A 21,014-nucleotide genomic window follows, 5' to 3' on the forward strand; every position below is an offset into this window, starting at 1 on the left:
CCACTGCGCTCACATTTTAAAAATCATTAGGGTCCTGGGGTCGTTGATGGAGATTCCAGGAGATTTCTAGCAAACTCATAAGTGGTTTCATTTCACTATAATGAGCATGTTTTCCACGCTAAAAAAAGAAAAGAAAAGAAGAAAAAAAATAAACGCTGCCATAAGTTTCAGCCACTTGTACATCCAAGTGCGACGATCCCATGCCCTTACAGGTCATCTCTCGTGTCAAGTAGGTCACCAGATGGTCACAGGGCCGCGCCAATTCTCCGATGTTGGCGGCCATGACAGTTAGGACCATGTGGAGTGGCTCTAATCAGTCAATTAGCCCACGAGGGGCGCCCTGACGATGTCCGCATCGTCACGCCACTCAGCGTGCACGCAGATACAAAAAACGACACTGTCCAGCCTCTATTGTTTCACTTGTTTGTGTCTGCGCTGCCATTGTTGGAAGCGGCGAGGCCCCATCCCCCTCCTCCTCTTCCTTGTATTCTTCATCTTCCATTCCCTCGCTTCGTTCTTCCATTGATCTCCATTGTCTTGATTGGGAGTGACAAACAGTGGGGGCCGTCTGAAAGGTTGCGTTCGTTAGTGGCCGTTCGTTTGTTACAAGATGTACACACATTCCTGCAGACATGATGGGGGGGAAAGGACGGGGGGGTTTACAAGGCCACACACACACACACACACACTCTCTCATACACTGAAGGACACACACATATTCCCAAAGTGGTCCCTGGAGAAAAGAGGCAAGCTAGGTTACGAGGAAGAGAGCATTCCAATACACTAACAAGTGGAAAGGCATCCTACATACACACACACAGACACGCACGCACACACGCACGCACGCACACACACACACACTCTCTCACTGTACTCCAATCTTTGGTCCACATTAAGATTTCTCCTTCTCTTAGCTCCACTTTGTCTTTCTGTGCTATTTCCAGGTAGACGCACAAACACACACACACACACACACACACGCACACTTCCAAAAACACTCTTCGTCCTTTCATGCCATGTTGCCAAGCAGTCAAAGACACAGAGAGGAGAAGAAAGGAGGTCTGCCTGTAACACAAAACATCCAGCAGAACATCCAGTCTCATGTACCGCTGCAACAATTACACGATGAGAAGAGAGAGCGCGTTCATCTGCGATTTCAAGTGGAAGCAGCCAGGCAGGAGAGTTGACATGAAACCAAAGAAACTGAGTTCAGCAGCACCTGCAGGTATCACAGTCTGTAGTGCGACTATCAGGACGGGCTTTTATTTTCATCGTGCAGGGAAAACAACATGACGTCTTTAAAGACGGCACGCGATACCGATTTGTAAATTCTTTCAATTGGATTTCAGATTAAATCCGTGCTGACAGTCGTCACTGAGAGAGGTGTTGGAGCCGAATCAAACTAGCTGGTATGACGTGTTGTCCGATCACATCCAAAGTTAAAAGGGTTCACCTTTTCCCGAATGGTCACGCTCAAAACATGTGGGGCGAAGAGCCTGTGACTGTAACCTCCTCCTGCTGCAACCTGATCCGTCTCCACCAGCTCTGTGTCACTATGCGTGTCTTTGTAGTCCTCAGGTGATGAATCAAATACAAATGGGGATAAAGGCGCACATTTTTCTACAGTCTCTCTTCAAAGGCTTGATGGAAGAAGTTGTTTGAAGACTGGAAAAACAAAAGGCTTTTATATTTTTTGTATAAGCTTCTATTATCCAGTATCAGTAGGTCTCTAAGGGTCGAGCCTCTTCCCGCTCGTGGTAAGGACCGTTCCGTGGTACTTTGATGTAAATGATCTCTAATTTAAAAGCTTTCTAGTTCCTTTAATGAGGATTATGCATCCTGTCTCTTACTGAGGGGCAATCTGGGATCCGTCCATGATTTGGAAACGGCGTTTGTGTGCTGACAGCGCCGACTCTCTCATTCCAGCTGCTCATCTTGGACGTTGGACAGTTTTTGTGTTTGTGCTTCGCTAGCTGTTGATTTTGGCGAAACGTCCTCCATTAGCCACCAGGCCTAAAAGCCCTGTTTTCGGTCCGTGCCACAGGATGACTGAAGTGTGTGTGTGTGTGTTTACGCGTCTGCATGTGTGCTGATGGACGACGAGGGCAACTCCATTTCTTAGGTCAGGCTTCGGGTCACCTCGGTTGCCCTGGTAACCCTGTTCTGGCTGGGTTGCTTGGCAACAATCCTCTTTTGTTCCAAATGATTTAATTTGAAGCATATCTTCCCTCATCACCCTTGGCTCACTGGCTCACCCTTCTCTCCCTCTTTCTCTCCCTCCCTCGCTCCCTCTCCTCCTTCATCCTCCTCAGCCTCTCTCGTTCCCTAAAGCTTCAGGACTCTTCCTCCTTTTTCTAATCTTGGCCCTTTCCGCGGGCATCGAGAGCGCTATCCTTCTTGTGCCTGGTGTATAAGTCTCTGCTGTTATCGGAAGGTTTTACGGCTGGATAGGTGTGTGTGTGTGTGTGTGTGTGTGTGTGTGTGTGTGTGTGTGTGTGTGTGTGTGTGTTTGCATGCTATAGAGCTGTAGAGGTGGACAGTGTGTGTGTGTGCCTCGCCTCCTTCAAGGTACAGATTGTGTCTTCTGTTGTGTGTTTGAATCAGATATACAGCTGGCCTTTATGGTAAAAAAACAATATCAAAGCATCTGTATTTGAATATTTGGCGACTCCTTCCATGACACCCCATGTCTATTATGCATTATGAACGTACCCACAATGCATTATAATCTGCGCACACTGGTCATTGTTTGCTTTAAGTAATGTGAAAAGATATCTATTAAATCTATGCAAACACAACACACAAAACTACTTAACAATGACCACTTAATAAGTCATTTACAATCATAATGTGTCATGCATATAATGCATTATAGAATATTATAATGAATTACAACTGTGGGAATAATGACATAATAATAATAAATGTCAGTGAGTGAACAGCAATTCATCATTGATCTTATAAGTCAATGTTTTATAATGTGTTATGATTATTGTTATAAGGCATTATGACATTTATGAGCTTATACCTGTAATTTATACAATGCTATTAGCAGATTATAAAGCATTATAGGTTATAATGCACTATAGACATGGGTGTCATAGAAAGTTTTACAACAAATACACTGCATGGCCAAACGTACGTGGACGCACAGACATATAACTGTTGAACCTGAAGTCCAAAACCCCCGGGTATTAAAGGAATACGTCACCTTCAGAATGACTATTTGTGTATCAGTTACTTCAGTTAATTCAGGAGGAAAACTTTCCAGCATTTCTCCACGGTGAACGTCCTTCATCCTTGATGAACTGTAGTAAAGGAGGCCAGGTTTAACAGCAGCAAAACTATCAAACTGTATCCAAACATCCGTTTGACTAAGTGTTTTTTAATTTGAAGATTTGGGGCGAAATGTGTTTGGAAAGTAGTGATAAACAAGACTTGGATTATACTGCACGAGTTGCGTGAGAGTTCGTAAACGGATGCTTCGATGTAGTTTTGCTGTTATTAAACGCGTCCCCCATTTTACTTTCCTTTGTTTTTTTTTATCTCCGCTCTCCGTGGAGGCATGAGAGAAAAATCAAAGCATTCCAGGGAACACAGGCGCGAGTAATCGATATACAGATGGTCATTTTGCGGTGGGTGAAGCACTCCTTTAATCCGCCGCCGTAACATCCTCCGGTCTTCTGGGAAGCCGTTCCCTCAAGATATACTGTATCCTGTCTGCAGGGATTTGCTCCCATTCAGCCACAAGAGCATTAGCGAGGGCGACCGCTGATGTCGGGCACAAAGTGAAGTCCAACCGCTTGACCTTACTTTGTGCACAGAGGCATTGTCATGTTCAAATGGGAACGGTGCTGCTACAAATGAGGAACCACACAGTACTGTCTCCAATGTCATTGCGCCTGCAGCATTACGGTTTACATCAATGAGAACTAAGGGGCTTAACCCAATCCATGAAAAACAGACAGTGTATGTATGATATGACAAATCATGCAAACTCACATACATTTTCTCCCCAATGACTTTTGTTCGAATGCCATGCTTTACGTCATAGATGTAAATCACAAAAAGAACAAAAGAACTTCAATAATTAAGTTTCTTTGTTTGTAATCACGGTTTGTTCTGTGTCATTAATCTAGATAACTGAATTTGGTGGCATCAGGATGTGATTCCACTGACGAACCATGATGATAATAAATTATCACCCAGAGTGTGCGCGTCACATGTCACGCTTATGTGTCTGCGTGATTGTGTATTTCCCATCGAAACTTTTTTTTTACAGCCTTCTCGTTATTATTGCTGTTTTGAAAGATGGGTGTTGTCTGCTCGGAGAGAGAGAGAGAGAGAGAGAGAGCGAGAGAGCGAGAGAGAGAGATACTGCAGGTTCTCGGGTCCTTAGAGGATCCAGTGATCTTAGTCAAAAGGGCAGACTTCTGGTAATTGACTACTCATTTCTTTAAGTGGCCTATTGGCAGGGGCAGCCAGTGCATTTGCCAAAGCATTAAAGATTTCACTCTCTTTATCTTCCTCTGTGTGTGTGTGTGTGTGTGTGTGTGTGTGTGTGTGTGTGTGTGTGTGTGTGTGTGTGTGTGTGTTAGTGGTTCAGATGGACAGATAAAGCTAAAGTTATCTTTTTTTCGTATCAAATGATGATTTCTGGCTGGTGAGCTTTGGAGCCGTGCGTGTGAACTAGTAAAGAACTCTTCTCTTTGAAATCAAAAACATCTCTCCATCTCTCCATCTGTCTGTGTCCAATCGGTTCATTTTAAAAGAAGCTTAGCTGGCACAGCTGTCAAATAATGAGCAATGATAGCAAGGTCTCAAGCAACACCTTCCTAATGGGACTTAATGTGAATGGGAGACAAGACCCAGACCTGGTTCTGTGCAAACGTGCTTTCTGAAGTTAATTTAAAGTTAATATGAAGCCTCAAACAATCTTAAAGCCAAATCAAGTGGGTGCCTTTGCTCTGACAGTTGCATTTGTGTTTGTTGCTGGTGAGCTTTGTCCAGCCACAAACCTCTCTACAACACAACAAAATAATAAATCAGAACAACTCGATCGCCCGACAAGAGCGCTGATGGACGATACTGCAAAAACCCGGGGTTACATTCAATGCCGATGTTTCTCTTTCTGTCTCTCCTGCATGAAAGTCGGACACCCGTCCTTTCTGCCTCTCTACAAATAGGCTGCGCTATTTCTTGCACTGGCACCGACCGAGGACCGCTGGATGTAATCACGAGGTGCAGAATCGTCCAATGTGAGACTAATTCCCAGGATGCACCTGGCTGTGCTGAACCGGCCTTACTTGATATTGTGCCTTTCGTGGTGCCAAAAAAAACAACAATTGGCATGTAGCGAATCTGAGGCTTTGTGGGCTGTGGGGGTGTGACACAGACTTGTACACGCCACTACCGGGAAGAATCCTGCCACGGATCAGCAGAGGGTACCGAGGGAACAAGAGAGAGGGCGTTTCATACAAACAAAGACCTGAAATTCAGTAGATACACATTTGGTTTGACTGAGGAAGGCAGAGTTCGTCCCCCATCACTAACAGTGAAGTCGCCTCACAAAGAGGATCACCTCAGATGTGTATGGAGAGGACTCCGCATGCTTATTGTATTAAGATGGCCTATCCTTTAAGTCTTATCAGCACTCACTGCTTGCTCCTTCTCTCCACCCCACCACTTCCTCATCATCTTTTTTTCAACCTCTCCATCCCTCTGTCTCCTTTCTGACTCTCTGTCCTTCCACTCTGCTCTACTTCCCTCCATCTCGCTCTCATTGTTTTTTTTATGCTCTTTCAGTCTCTTTGCCCCCTTTTTCTAAGTCACCCTGTCATCTCTCCTCATTGGTCTCATCTATCTATATATGCTTATTTCTGCCATGTCCTTCGCTCACCTCTCTCTTTCCCTCTGTCTTTGCTCTTTCTCTCTGTTTCTCCCCTGTGTTTTCCTCCATCTCTCTCTCTCTCACCGCCCCGACTCTCTCTGTCTTTCTCTCTCTGGCAAATCATTATTCTTTTTCTTTTGTCAGCAGTGATGCTGCTGCCCTTTTCTGCGAGCTGAACCCCTCCTCCCTCCCTCCCTCCTCTCTCTCTCTCTCACCCCGCGCTCTCTTTTCTTTCTCATAGCGCTGCTCCAGTGGCAGGGTGGGGCGGCCGGCTTGGCGCCTCACTGCTGCTGCAGAGATACTGCTGGGCTGTGATGGGAGTGGTGTGTGTGTGTGTGTGTGGATGGGGAGGGGGGTCTAGCTGGTGGAGGATGAGGACAAGAAGCAGTGGGGGAATTGTCTGAGCTCTGAGCTAACTATGTTTGACAGGCAGCAGAGGAAGGGTGGGGTGGCAGGGTTGGGGGTACTTGACGGGGAGATGGGTGGGGGCTGTTTTGGGCTCCCAGAATCCCCCGAAAACCCTCAGCCTTGAGGAAAGAAAAAGGGCGGGCTGGAGGAAAAACTTAGGGCTAAGGAGTTTGTTTGTGCTAAGACAGCTGACGGGGGGGCTGAAATCCCAAATACACAGGCCAATCCCACTCCCCCCTCACTTCCCCACCCACCCACCCACCCACACCTCTCAAAGATTATAAGTGATTTGTGTGGCGCCCCCACATGAGAATGACAATCGCTCGGAAATCAGGCAGAAAACAAAGCATTTGCTTGTTGGTCTCAGTTAAAAAGTATGTGAAACATTCACGTTGTTTATTCATTCACTGGTCAAATTTTCTCAAATCTGGCTTGGATTTTCATCGTTTGACTCACACCAAACGTAAAGGGGGTGGGGGGAGGGAGGAGTGGAGAGAGGGATAAAAAAAAAAAAGAGCGGGGAGCTTTTAGAGGGTAGAGGTGGGCAGAAGGGCACGCATACACACATATACTTATAGATACACACACACGCACACACACACACACATCTACCCAGGGGGATGGGTGGTGGTCGGGGACAGCTGGGCATAGATGGATGGTGTGGGGGAGGTGTGTGTTTGTGTGTGTGTGTGTGTCTGTCTTCCTGAATGTGTCCTCTGTGCTCTTTGTGTGTTTGCTTCATGTTTCCACTGTATCTGATGTATTTTTAAGCACATGTTTGTGCGTATTCGTGTCGTTCTGTTGTTTGTGCTTGAACATGCATGTCTTCCTGTCTGTATGTTTTATGAGCGTGTGTGTGCGATTCGGGGGCGCGGTGAGGTTGGTGGGGGTGAGGGGGAGTGGGGGGGGGATTGTCAGCATGCTTGCAGTGTGTGCCAGTGGATGCCTCTGTGTGTGTGTAATGGTCTGTATCGCACCATGCCATATCAAACCGCACACTGTTGGCTGAATTTCCCATCAAATGTGTACAGCGTCGCCAGCACCATGACACATGGCTCTGTCTGTCACACACCACAGCGCCGCTCTCTCTGTGCCGCTGCAACAGAATATGGATGCACACGCACGCCAGCACACACACACACACACACACACACAGCCTCAACCACATGCAGATAAAAAAGCATCTCATAAATCACGCAGATACTTCGTCCCACACGCTGCACAAACAGATAAATTCCTCCCTGCAAAACAAATACAACTGCGTGCAAACACACACACACACACACACACGCATGCACGCACACACATTGATAACAAGCCTCTTTAGACTCACACTCTCACACATGTGAGGAGACGTGTACATACTTTACTAACATTGAGATAATTACCTCCTTGCAGAGCAACCTACACCCTTTTGTGAAAACACCTGCAAATACACACACACCACACATCCACGGACATGTAGATAGCAATCTCGTCTCTCACACACACACACACACACACACGCGCACATACACACACACACACTTAGCTCAGACCTACATGCTGAAAGTGCACGGACACGCACACACTTGTTTTACAGTATAGATAAAGTTCATTAACCTGCCGCTAATTAGCAGCAACACTGTAAAGCTTCCCAGGGAGAACGAGGGAGGAAAAAAAGGAGGGAAAGAAGGAATTAAGAACGCCAAGAAGTAAACGAGATTATCAGGAATGGGGGAGGAGGGGGGCAGGAGGCTGGACAGAAGGGCAAAGAGGTGAGGGAGGACGAGAGGAAACCGAGCAGGACATCGGGGCAGATGGAGAGGAGGAGGGGGGGAAAGATGGAGGGAGACAGATGGAGGAGGAAGGAAGAGAGGGGCACGTGAACATGGAGATGGTCAAGGTGGTTAGAATTGTTGTTCTTTTCAAGGAGTGAAGGAAGCGGTTTATTTTATTAAAGGAACAGTTCAATAATTTTGGGAAACACTTTTTTTGCTTCGTTCCCGAGAGTACGAGTGGAGGTGCAAATTAAAATTCCTTCTCGCCTTAAAAGCTCTTTCCCCACAGACCACCTTAACAGATGTCTTTAAAACAGACAGGACACCTCAAACTGCAATAAAGGTCCATTTCTACTCTCTCTATTATGCATTTCTAAACCATTATGGTTCAACGTTTGCAAAAGCTTTCCAATGCTTAGAAAAGCTACGTTTTTTTGTTATGCCTCACATCATCCCGATATAAAGTCTGAGCAGCAGGTAGCAGGGAGAAAAACACTCATTCGGAAGCAAACCAGGTAGCAGAGAGTAATCTGCTGTTCGTTCGGTCTATTAAACAGTAGAAAACTGTGAAGAGAGTCCATCACAACATCACAGAGCCAAAAGATATTTACACATGATCCAAAATGTGGGCGACTCAAACGGTCATGAAAAGAGAGAGCAGCAGTGGACTAGACGTAGACTGCACCTGAAGCAATGAAACAGGAACTATATACTCAACCAGACTAGAATGAATATAATTTGGTTCTTCAGATACCAGGAACCGAGTGGACCTTTTTAGTTTAAGCGCCTAATTCCGTCTAAAGCTACAAATTGTCGTTTCCGTTTTCGTTTGTAACCGACAAACGAGAACACGGTGTGATAATTCGATTTGTTCCCTCGTGATGGTGAGGGAACTCCTAATAGTCAGTGCTTTGTTGGTGTGTTTTCTCTCTTTGTACGGGCTAAGTATTTGCCACCTGCATCCAATCTTAACGCTACGTTAAACACGCCCTGTATGTATTCGCGCAGGCTTGAGATGGATATCGATCGTCTCGTCTAACTCCCAGAAAGAAAGTAATTAAGCCTCTTCTTAAAAAAAGGGGGGATGAAACTATTCCTTTAAGTTTTTCCATTTTTCTCTCTACTTTTTTTTTATCATGTGAGGGCCCTCGAGGTCCTCACACTTCTCACTGGCTTCCTCCCTCCCGTTTTGTTCATACACAAACACTTTACCGCCTCATTTTAACACCCACCCTCCTCTATATACCCTTATCCATCCATCTTTCTCTCCCTCCTCCTCCCCTCCCTCCCTTGATTTCATATCCCAGTCAGCGCTCTGCGCTCTGTCACCTTGTTGCCGGCCGCGGGAAAGTGTAAATTGTGTTGCTTTAAATACCCGTGTCTTCGGTGGGCTTACACCTCGAGGGGGGAGGGGAGTAGGAGGGGAGGATGCGAGGCGAGAAGAAAGAAGAGCGAGCCACAGTGTTTAACTTAGCGTCTGCTAAGGATAGATATAGGTCTCCCTGTTCATTTTTGCAGCTCGGGTGTTTTAGCCTGTCTTAACCGTTCAAACTCTGGCTGAACTTCATTCCCCCGCTTTTTAACTTTGCTCTTAAGTAGCTTGAAAGGTAAGAAGAACAGCTGTATCTGTATCTGAGGCTTATGGGGGTCATGCAGCTGGGGAGTGACTCTGTAGTGTTTGTGTAAACCAATATGGACCGATGGATGGTTTGGGAGTTCCTCTAAGGACAGTTGGATGTGTTGTGACATTTGTCAACCACAGAGAATTTGATCTTATTTCAAATGGGCCAATTTAAATGCACACTGCTGCTGACCCCACCCGTCTGAACATATAATGAATGCTTATGTTCATTTGAAATATTGCTGTAAGGTTTATACATTATCATGCAGTCAAATTCTCAAACTAAATGAACTTATGTGTGATTAATATTTTGACCGACGGGCCTAACAAGGTTGCTACCGCGCTCATATACTGTACATCAAGTGATTTGTAAGCATTAGCGGAGCTTTAAATTCAAGATGCGGAGTGCCGTTTAATCATCATTAAAACATATTACTCAATAAGAGTGAGATTAACCTTTATTTATTAGCCCGCATTAATTTATATAGAAACTTTTTGTGAGCCACTACACGCACAGTCTGCTCTGTTTTGCCACTGAGCTCCACTGTAGCCGGGGATTAAAAGGCACTCCAGCTGTGGTAATGAACAAGCCACGAGTGCTGCAGGGTCTTTTCTTCGCCTGTTAGATTTACCCCTGCCAGTCCATGGATCGAATCTGCAATCTTCCTGCCACCTTCCCACTTATCTAACCTTTAGGCCCTCAGTGCCCAAGATCAATAACTTGAAAAGGAAATAAAAGACTTTGAAATGACCAAATCATCACCTATTGCCACTGAATTTATGGAAGCTATCCTCTTCAGCTCCTCTGGACCTGTGGGTGGGTCATTATTTATTACAAGGGCGAGCTTAGTTTAAGCCCACAAGACTTTCTGTAATTTCTGGTGGTGTAAACATAATGCAAATTAGATGCAGATGGTGTTATGCAAGTGTTGAACAAATGTTTTGTTTCTACATACTTTGAGGATATCTAAAAGGAGGTTTAAAGAGGAAAATGGCAATGAGTTGAGCGGGGAGAAGGCTGCGTCTGCCGTTCAGTCCAGTGGTGATCGTATGAACTCAGTGCTGGGATTTGCTGCAGATGAATATTACATATTCTGTAAAAGAGCTAATTCACCACTGAACTTGCAAGTGTCACTCTGAGCCTGCAACACAGGTTGTTCTCGGTCAGAAATGGCAGCTCATTGCGGTTGGCTTGATGATTGATGCACTGGGACAGCAAGTTTAGCCAAAGTGTTCATGCCGAGAAGAGGAGCTCTTGCGATCAGCCGCAAGAATTAGCCCAAGACGCTATTAAAGGAGACACTAATCCTCGCTGCACTTGACCACACATTCAGCCCTTAGCCATCATGGTGCTTAGATAAACTAACCACAAGGTCAGGGCTGCAGTAAAACACCACAGAGGGGGAGGGAGTGACTAACTCTGACACGCACCACTCTGGAAGTCTCTGAGTGAATCCTACCTCTGAATCCTCTCAGCCCAGAGGCAAGCCGAAGACTTTTTTCTTTTTCTTTTTCTTCTCTAACAACTTGTGTTTTTCTGAGATTTTGAACCGGCCATAAAACTGGCTTTAAAATGTCAAAAGAAAGATACCAAAAGTTGCCGCCTGCCTGAGCTCACGCTCTGAAAATGTGTGTTTTTGATGCCGCATGCAGTTGGTTTGCTCGCCTCCACTTCTGCATCCTGTCTTCACACCTTTCATGTCTTGATGGGAGTTCCGCCGAAGCGCACTTAAACAGATGTTCTTCCTGCAAAAAAAAAAAAAAAAAAAAATCAATTCCACCGCCGGTGCAAGGATGTGATAACGCTCCACGCCGAATATAAACCTGTCTCCCGCTTGACAATTTGGTTCCAATTAGACTATTTATACACGCCATATTTGCAGGGGTGAGGACACCGCTTTAGGGCATTTCTTCTTAGGAGATGTTCCCTCCGTTGGCTTGGTCTTGTTGTCAATTATACCATATTTTTGTTTTACTTAAGATTAGTTTGAGCAAGCACTGGCACGTTTTGAAGTGAGCGGGAAGGGAGGGGAGAGCTCAAAGCATGGCTCTCAAAGCCGCAATAACTTAACCCGGCAAAAAGCACAGTAAAGCGGCCGGGCTCGGCATTACTTACTAATACGAGGGGCTGCGTATTTCAATATACATCCCTTATTCTGATTCACATAATCGTCTGCCAGCCTCGCTGAATCCAAAGAGCGGAATTAGCCTACACCATCACCCGTTATCAAGGGAGCGCTGTTAAATACCATGATTTGAGCCAATTTGAATACTGTTACACACCCAGTTCACTGTTCAGTGGTTTTGTGGTGTTCCAGCTCCAGCCTTTAGAATCAATTCATTATGCTGGGTCATTTGTATTCTCTTTCTCTTTCCATCTGACCCGCTCATTTCCATAATGCCTGTCCCGTTTGAGCTCGTTCTGAAGCAGCCGATACATATGCATGGCGTTAGGAACCGACACGGATATCGACAAAAGAGGGTTACGAGGCCATTAAATGTATGAGACAGTGCTCTTGTTGTTGCTCTGACCTGTCGAGAGCCACTCTCCGCCGCGGTCTCTTCATCTTTGCTGGTCCCTCAGGTCCTGCAGTCTCTGGGTGCCAGCGCTGCTCCTGACTCATCGCTCTTACATTGGCCTCGCAGACATACAACCAGATCGCCATTTGTCTGCTTTTTCTGTCCCTCTGACAGCGTGTCCCTGTGTGTGTGTGTGTGTGTGTGTGTGTGTGTGTGTGTGCGTGCGCACACGCATTGCGTATTTGCTTTCAGGAAAGACAGATAGAGATGTATGGATAATCTGACAAGCGGAGAAAGAGACGGGCGGGGGAGAGTTCGAGAGAAAGAGAGGGAGCGATGCAAGTAATGCATTTTGTGGGTTCATTTGATCTGTGTGTTGGTCTGTACTAGTCTTTTTGCTCGTGTTTTCATATAAGCCCAGTGCCTCTGACTTGTCTCTGTTGCAGTTATATCGCTCTGTCTTATGATTATTCACCCCCCCTCCTCTCTCTCTCTCTCTCTCTCTCTCTCTCTCTCCCGTTACCTAGATGACGACCCCTTGCAGCCAGTGACCTCAGATGAGACGGTGTCCGTGGGGGGGACTGTGACACTGACCTGCAATGTGCCCGAGAGCGATAACTCCTCACTGCAATGGTCCAACACTGCACAGCAGACCCTGTACTTTGGAGAGAAGAGAGGTGAGAGGGGGGGGGGCAACATACCTGCATCCCTGTTGGCCAGATCACAGATCTGATTTCAATCTGTTTTGGTGTTTCCAGGCTACGTGCAAATCAACACAGGCCTTGCTCCAGCACTACGAGTGAGACACAAGTTAGTCTTCACAGGCGTTCGTTCGTGCCCCCACGTATACGGGAACATTAAGAGGTTGAACCAATCGGGGATCAGATGAATGTCACAACAGCTTGGTGCGCCTTCAGTGTCGTGTGTTAGAATCTCTTGAGCAGATATGACAGCTTGTTTCAGTGCCACTTCAGCTGCCATTATCACAAGGGATAGACCGTTTAGAGGCTATACTTCCACTTTACTGGGCAGAGTAATGATAATATATGCGTCTTGAGGAGACAGATTTATCATCATCTAGAATGCGTCTTGGATGCAGTCACACTTTTGATCACATAGCTGTCCTCCAATCTGCCCCAGAAGCATGAAGTAACTGCATGTAAAAAGGGGGTCTATGTTGATAGAAAAAACATGTTTTCTACAAAACATATTTGCTAATGCACATCCGCTTCGTATGAATGTAATTGTTAGGAGACAGGGTTGCAATAAAGATGTTTTTGCTTTTTCATCTTTTCTGAACAAGGCACTAACAACTGCTTTGTACTGCTTTATAACTGAGAGAGCGAGCGACATGTAATATTGCATGATTCACAAAGTGCTCAATATGTGCAACAACTTTTAATGAAAGGATGAAAACAAACCTCAGAATCTGACGGACACAAGTGCTTCAATGTTTCCAATCCAAACAGATACTTTTTTTTAAAAGACAAATTGTCTCATTAATCAAATTGTTTGCTACCCGATGGCCTAACTGGCTGTTAAGCCAGACCGGCTTTTTAATGATATTTTGAAAAGAGAGACTTTCCACTCCTTGGTTAAATTGTCCAGCATCACACAACAGACCCTGTATTTTAAAAAGGCTAGCGGTGTGAAAAAAAAGAAGAAAAACTGACACTGTAAATAATGACTGACATTATAAATATGGCGCTTTGGTGCTAATGATTACTTTTGCCTTTGTTGGCTCAAACCCATGGTTCAAAACATTGTCAGGAGTGAAAAGAAGCACAGCACCCAGTTTGAGTGTAAAGACCAGGACAACATGGCTATGATTGCAATAAAAACACGTCTCCTTTTTTTATTTGACATGATGAAAAACAAAAATGCCCCTAAAGGGGGATATTTAAAATCAAATCATTTTAGAGGAAACTTAAATCCTGACAAGTTTAAATCTTAGCTCCAACGTTTTCTAGTCTGCCTCTTTTCAATAGTCCAGCGTCACACAACAGACTTGGTACTTGTGAGTGAAAAGAGGAGCGAGTGGTCCAGATGGAAGGAAGGATGGGTGGGAGAGTTGGAGAATTAGATACCAGGGCGGCGAGAGAGCTAGAATGACTCCCTCGTGCACGAATGCAACACTTAACAGCAGAAGGGAAGTGATGGAGAGATGGAGTTAAGAAAGACGAGAGTAGACGGACACAGGCCGAGGAGTTGTCATTGCAGAAGGCCAACAGACGATTTGGAGCACAGAGAGGCGAGATAGAGAGAGTGAGTGAGGGAGGGAGCTGGGGAAGGACAAATGGAGAGATCAGCGAGTCTTTACTCCGGATGGAGCTTCAACCACAGTAGAGAGGAGAGAGGCACTTCTCTGCAATGATAGAACACTTAAAGGCTGACCTCTACTTTGGTGGGAATTGAGAAGCGTAGTGGTGGACGAGGAGGAAGGGGAATGGGAGAAAATAGGAAGAGGAGGAGGAGGAGGAGGAGGAGGAGGGTTATATGGAGCAGAAACTCCCCACTGCAGTGGTCCAACATGCACAGCAGATGCTGTAGTTTGGAAAGCAGAGAGTTTGAGAGCCTGAGAGGGGAGGGGAAGATGACGGGAACTCAGAACTCAACCCTTCATCCATGTCTTCTCTTCTAGCAGCATATGGAGAGAGAAAGAAGAGACATGAAGGTCTTGGGAGAAAGATAGTGGAGGGATGGAGGTGCGTACAGTACAAAACTGAGAAAGGAAAGAGAGAGAGACGAAGGAGGAGAATAATTGTAAACAGAAGGCAAACATTTTTATAGGAAGAGAAGCAGATGGAGAAAATGAAGGCAGGAGAAAGAAGAGATAGCGTTTTTCACTGTAATTAGCTGTTGATATAACGAAGAAAACCTACGATGTTAAGATGAACCTGAAACGCAGCATGGGCGTCACTAACTTTTGGTTAAGTTTAGGCACAAAATCACTTCAACCTGCATTCCTTGGTGGCAGCGTAACAAGCTCGAAACACAAAACTGACATTTTATCACCTTGGAAAACTGAAGAGATGAAGATGAAGATGCAGATTTTTAGAAACAGAAGCAATTCCAATTGACAAATGTACTTCCAAAATTCTCCTTTCAGCTACATTTTGCTCTCCGCCAACTCCCTCGGGGAAGTATCCAACTCTTTAGCAGCTCAATGCTCCACTATGTTTACCAGCTAGTTGCGAACTCTTGTTTGCTGAGCAGGTAACCGACAGTCTGTTTATTATATTGGTATATTTTTACTGGAAATCATCTGCCTGTTGTTGCTGGAAACTGTAACGTTTGCTCCATGGAGCTGAGGGGAACTGCAGTTGGGGGATGATTCCCTGTGGATTTGATTTCTTTCACATTACACATAGAGATTTGATGTATTCTTTATATGAAAATAATGATCAGTGCAGCTTTAAATTGAGGTAACGATCAAGGTTGAAAGAAACCACAATTTACTGTCATAATCACAAATATATTGGTATAATGTTTGCTGTTTTAATAAGATTTGTTTCCTTGCCATAGAAAGTAATTTTTGAAAACGTTCTGCTCGTTTGGGTTGAAATGGAACTTCGCCATCTCCCGCACATGACCGTCCAAAAAATTCTTGCTCGATAGTTTACTGTAATTGTCCAGCCAAGAAGGGAAAGTCGAAGGAAGGACAGACAGATTAAGACGGTGAAATATAAAGTAGGATAGAGGGATCGCAAAAATGAGGCAGAAGGAGGGGAGAGAGTGAATGAAAATCCCTCAGTGCTTCACTTTGGAAAGGATGTCTGGAGATGGAGAAGTAAATCTATGCAGTTGGCACGAACAGCAAAGTGCACAGACAGTTTTTGCTTCAGAGCGGAGGCAGCAAGAGATGGAGGGATGACGGTAGGGTTCACTAGAACTGGAACAAAAAAGGGAAAAGAAATAAGCCAGTTGATTGTCGAGCGGAGGAGAAGAAAAGGAGAGAAATTAGGGCTCTTCTCTTTCTCTTTTTAACACTGCACAGCGTGCACTGCGCTTTGGAGAGTTGAGACATGAGAAGAAGGAAAAAATGGAGGGGTGGAAGGGGCGGCAGGGAGCGAGGGAGGGACGAACAGTGTGATGTGAGATAGCAGAACAAGAAGAAAATGATGAGTGACAACTCCTCACAGTGATGGCCTCCACACCGCAGAGCAGAGACTGTACTGCTGCGAGATCAGAGATGGCAAATTCAGAGAGCAGAAAGACAGGAGAGAGAGAGAGAGAGAGAGAGAGAGAGAGAGAGAGAGAGAGAGAGAGAGAGAAGAAGAACCAAAGACAGAAGCCGAGTGCTTTTCGTCACTCATTACTTGAAACGCAATCTAAACAGATGTCCCTGTTAAACAAAAGAAATACATACATACATGGCCAAGAAAGTAGGATCGTCATCACAGGCTTGGATAGAGAAGAAGAGGAGGAGAGGAGGAGAACGGGCGGTGAAGAGAATGGATATTACATTACACTACAGAGAAAGAATAAATGACAATGTATAAATGATGCAGAGGAGATACAGGGAAAGAGAAGTTGGATTTAATTTATGTATTAAAAAAAAATCGTAATCACAAATAGTGTGAAAAAAAAATCAAAGGCTGTGATGTATAGAATGTTGATTTTGCTGGGATAATCACAGGGTCACATCGATTCCATCCAAATCTCCGTGGTAGATTGAAAGCTTAAGCTGACTTTTATCATTATTCAGACAAGGAAAGCCATTGACATCAGTTTAATTTGACCCTGCTTTGCACAGATGAGATGCAGTACAGAGAGACGGAGGACCCAGCAGAGGAGGGAACACAGTGCGGGCACATTCTTAAGAGGCTTTTTTGAATAGAAAGATTAAAATTAGAAAAATAAAGTAAAGGGACATAACTGGCAAAAAAAAACCAGCCTGGTTCCAGTGGAGCAGAGCTAATGAGAGTTCTGCAACTATAACTGGCTAGATGAAGATAAAGCAACACAGGAAATTAATTGTTAAGGGACACAAAGCTCAGTTGTGTTTATTAAAGCAGATACAATGAAAAAAAAGAAGAAGCATTTTACAGCTAATTCTGTCCTGTATTAATCTCAGCGTGAACATTTACAGCGAAGAAACCTGTCATTCCATGGCGAACACAAATGATCTGATAGCTGTCGCCAACACGGGATATTTTAATACGTTTTAAAGCCTTAATTCTGGATAATTTATTTTAAGACCCTTTTAAGGACCCAGAGATACCCCGGAGGGAACGTGTGGGAGTGGATGGGTGGATGGATGAGGGGAGAAAAGAAAAGACCCAGTGCTGCTAATAGAAGAGATTAAACAGAGAGGAAAGCATGAAAACAGATGGGTTCCTACATTAATGCCAGACTACCAGGAGACAGAGAGAGACATTGGGATAAAGAGATGGACGCAAGGGAGATAAAGACCGAAACTTTGAAATCAAGACAAGGAAAGGGAAACAAACAAGGGCATTACATTTACATATTTGGCTTTTAGCTGGTGCTTTCATCCAGAAAACGACTGTCTTCTCAGGAGTCTCAATAGCTTCGGAGTGAGTCGGTAAGAATAAGTTTGAGCGCTAACGTTCCACTTAGCATCGTGGGTGAACTGCAGGCTCCAGGGAGAGCTCGCTAGAATAGTTAGCCCAGCCAGCAAAATACTTATAATAACCACAGAAGAAAACTGTCAGTGAAAGGAGATAAAGCATCCTGACAGACAGTTCTCCTCTCTGCTTCATTCTGAGACTCTGACCTATGAAGAACGCACCAGGGTGCCTTTGGCAACCCTGATTATTTTCCTGAGTAGTCGTTTTTGTCTATAATATGTCAGAAAACTGTGAAAATTGTCCATCACAGTTTCCCAGAGCACAACGTGATGTCTTTGTATTCCTCATCTTCATCGACCAGAAGTCCAAAATGCAAAGACGTTCAGTTCACTCTCCCTAAGTTTGAAAAAAGCAAGAAAATAACCACATTTGAGAAGCTAAAAAACAGAAAATGTTGGCACAAAAATTGTATAGTTTAATATTGTAACCCCATTTCTAACTGGTGTGCTGTGTGTTATACAATGGTGTCCTCTTACCGTGTTAGTTTTATATACTGTATGAAATGCCTGACTGAGGTTACTGCACCGAAATGTAGCAACAAGTTTCCCAAGTTAAAGGACAAAAGACATATTTTCTCACTTACCTCTCGTGGTCTCTTACCATGCTGATACATTTACATGCACCAGTGTGTGTTTTGGTGAGTTAAAGACACCTTTTTCCACCCCTGAAGTTGTATTTTGTTCTATTTCATAGAGACGTTTAGCGAATTAATTAATGAGCCAGTCATCATCTAATGGGCCAGTTGTATAAAAACCCAAACTTAAGTTGTGAACCACCTCCCTGTAGATGCTTGAGATCAATTTGTTTCTTTCTCATGACACGTTTGTCCTGATATGTAACATCAGGACAAACAATTTACTAACATCTTGACAAACACAACAGGACAGAAGTGGACAAAACGCTCACACCAACGCCATCTCAGTACGGTTTCATCAAATGAGCACAAACTCTGAAATGCATATAACAGATGTCGACACTAAATATGGAGAAAAAATGACTTTCCTCCGTTGTGAAAGAATTATGTGACAGTAGCGCAAATTGGATGCTGTATATTCACTTGTTAGCTAACGATTAACTTTCAGCCGGAGAAATAATGATTAATAAAGATATTTGTTTTGGTTCGTTGCTCGTGATTAAAAAATTAGATCTTTAGGGAAAACTCGGTCAGAAACCCTTTTTTTTTTTCATAATTTAAAGAACCAAACCGATGTCATCAAGCTTTCCATCACACTTTCCTTAATTCTGCTAAATCTCCTTTCTGTACAAGCACGAACCATTTTATATACATTTGAAGCCGCATGCATTCACTAAAATGTAATGAGTCCAGGAACATGTGTCTCACACAGAGAGGTGTGCCTTCATGTGCGTATTTTACTCAGTGAACAACGATGAAAGTAGAATAAAACACTCACAATTTGAGGTTTAGCAAACACATCTCACTAGAAAAAGAAAATCTGGATATAAGCTTTCAGTCTGGCTATAATTCAATTTATTTGTCATGTTCCTTCCTTTCCATAAAAGTATATAAGCAGACATCACACAGGCCTCAGTACGATTTAACAAGGTAATGGCTCTCTGGTGATTTATAAACCTTGGTGGATGGGGAAGCTCTCGCCTAGCGCCAGGATATTGAGTAGGCAGACTTTTACTGTGGTAAAAATGACTGTTGTTGTAAATCATTTTATTAAAATACACACAAAGCACTTTTAAAGTTTTACGGTGTTGAGGACTCTTAAGTGAACAGGCACAAAAAACAACATTAACATTGATGGTCAGATCCACACCGAGCCTCTCAGAGACCGAGACACTACTCCACATGCGGGGGCGTGAGATGTGTGTTGATCTTTTTTTGACATTTTCTGAAAAACTATTGATCCACGTCGCATCAGTCAAAGTTTTCTTGGTGTCTGGGAAGGCTCTCTGGAGAACGTATTAACAACCATCACAGGATTGAAAGACTGCAGGAGAGACTTTTGAAATCTAGCACCTGAAAGACGGCTTTCTCTCCTTTATCCTCTCCGTATCATCCGAACTCTATATTCCACATGTACTTAAAATAATCACGTGTAATGGTAGACAAGTGCAAGGAGAAGAAAGAGAACGGAGTACAAAGAAATCAAAGTAAAAAAAAAAAGGCTATTTAATTTTTTAGGTTAATGAAGTAAATGTATCAAAAAGATCTCGTGTGATTCAGAAATTGGCCTTTTGCCGCTCAACCACAGATATAAAAATAGAAAATCACATAACCAGGCATGAAACAGAACAGACATGCATACATTGCATAATACTGTATTATTGTTATGGCTCCACAACAATCATTTATTCCTCATTTGAATTTTGAATAAAAAATACTGTGACAGTTGTGATTGTGTAGGTCTCTCATCATTCATCTGATGTTCAGCCTGCACATCACTTGATTAGGTATTTCATTTTTTTCTCTGGCTTTTTTGCAAATAATGCTTTGAGCGTGCCACACTGGCTAGCGAGGGCCGCTGCTCTGCACCGCGGTCAAATGGCCGTTACCGCCGCTAACGCTATCCTGAGCGTCGTCACTTAGCGTGTAGCGCTCACCATCAGATAAACACTGTTAGCTCTGTCAGCACTGTTGAAAATTGTTTGCACTGTTAGCACCGCTGGCTGCTAGCCGCTGGCTCAGCCGTCGTCATGTTGAGAGCCTTGTGGAGGCAATAGATTTCTAATTGAGCACCTTCATATTTCATCCATACATAAACTGAAGTGTAAGCGACTTCCTGGAGTCTTAAAAAAATGGACAGAGCCGTGGCAGCTGTTCCCCCTTGTTTCCAATCTTTATTCTAAGCTAAGCGTCTCCTGGCTCTAGCTTCAAATCTAACGGACAGATATGAGAGTGGTATTGATCTTCTCATTTAACTCGCGGCATCAAAGCAAATTGGCTTATTTCCCAAAATGGCTAACTTTTCCTTCAAACTAGCCTCTTGTACAAGTGAGATTAATCCACATCAGGACATCCGGTCTATAGAGATAAAATAAAGAAAACGAGCTGCACACACGTACCACACTGTCAAGCAAATCAAATCAAAGCACTACAGGGCATTAAAAGATATCAAGAAGAGGTAGTGACAATATTTCCCTCTTTACTATGCATTAGTCTGAACTTGTGACTTGAAACATGAGCAGCGAAGTAAGTGATGGCACGCAGACAACCCAAAGCGGCAGAAAGAAGCAGCAGGCTGATAGTGGCA

At 44.1% G+C, this 21,014-nt stretch overlaps 1 protein-coding gene across 1 annotated transcript in view; it reads left to right on the plus strand.

The window, feature by feature from the left end:
- The window catches only part of cadm3 (cell adhesion molecule 3), a 79,452-nt gene that overhangs the window by 21,180 nt on the left and 37,258 nt on the right, over positions 1-21,014 (plus strand). The window contains exon 2 of the mRNA XM_076098621.1: positions 12,727-12,876. Coding sequence (XP_075954736.1) covers positions 12,727-12,876 — 150 coding nt within the window. The remainder of the gene's footprint in view (positions 1-12,726; positions 12,877-21,014) is intronic.

The sequence above is a fragment of the Anarhichas minor genome, unplaced genomic scaffold (assembly GCF_050575085.1).
Source record: "Anarhichas minor isolate MPS153535 unplaced genomic scaffold, ASM5057508v1 ptg000024l, whole genome shotgun sequence".
In the NCBI taxonomy this organism is placed as follows: Eukaryota; Metazoa; Chordata; class Actinopteri; order Perciformes; family Anarhichadidae; genus Anarhichas; species Anarhichas minor.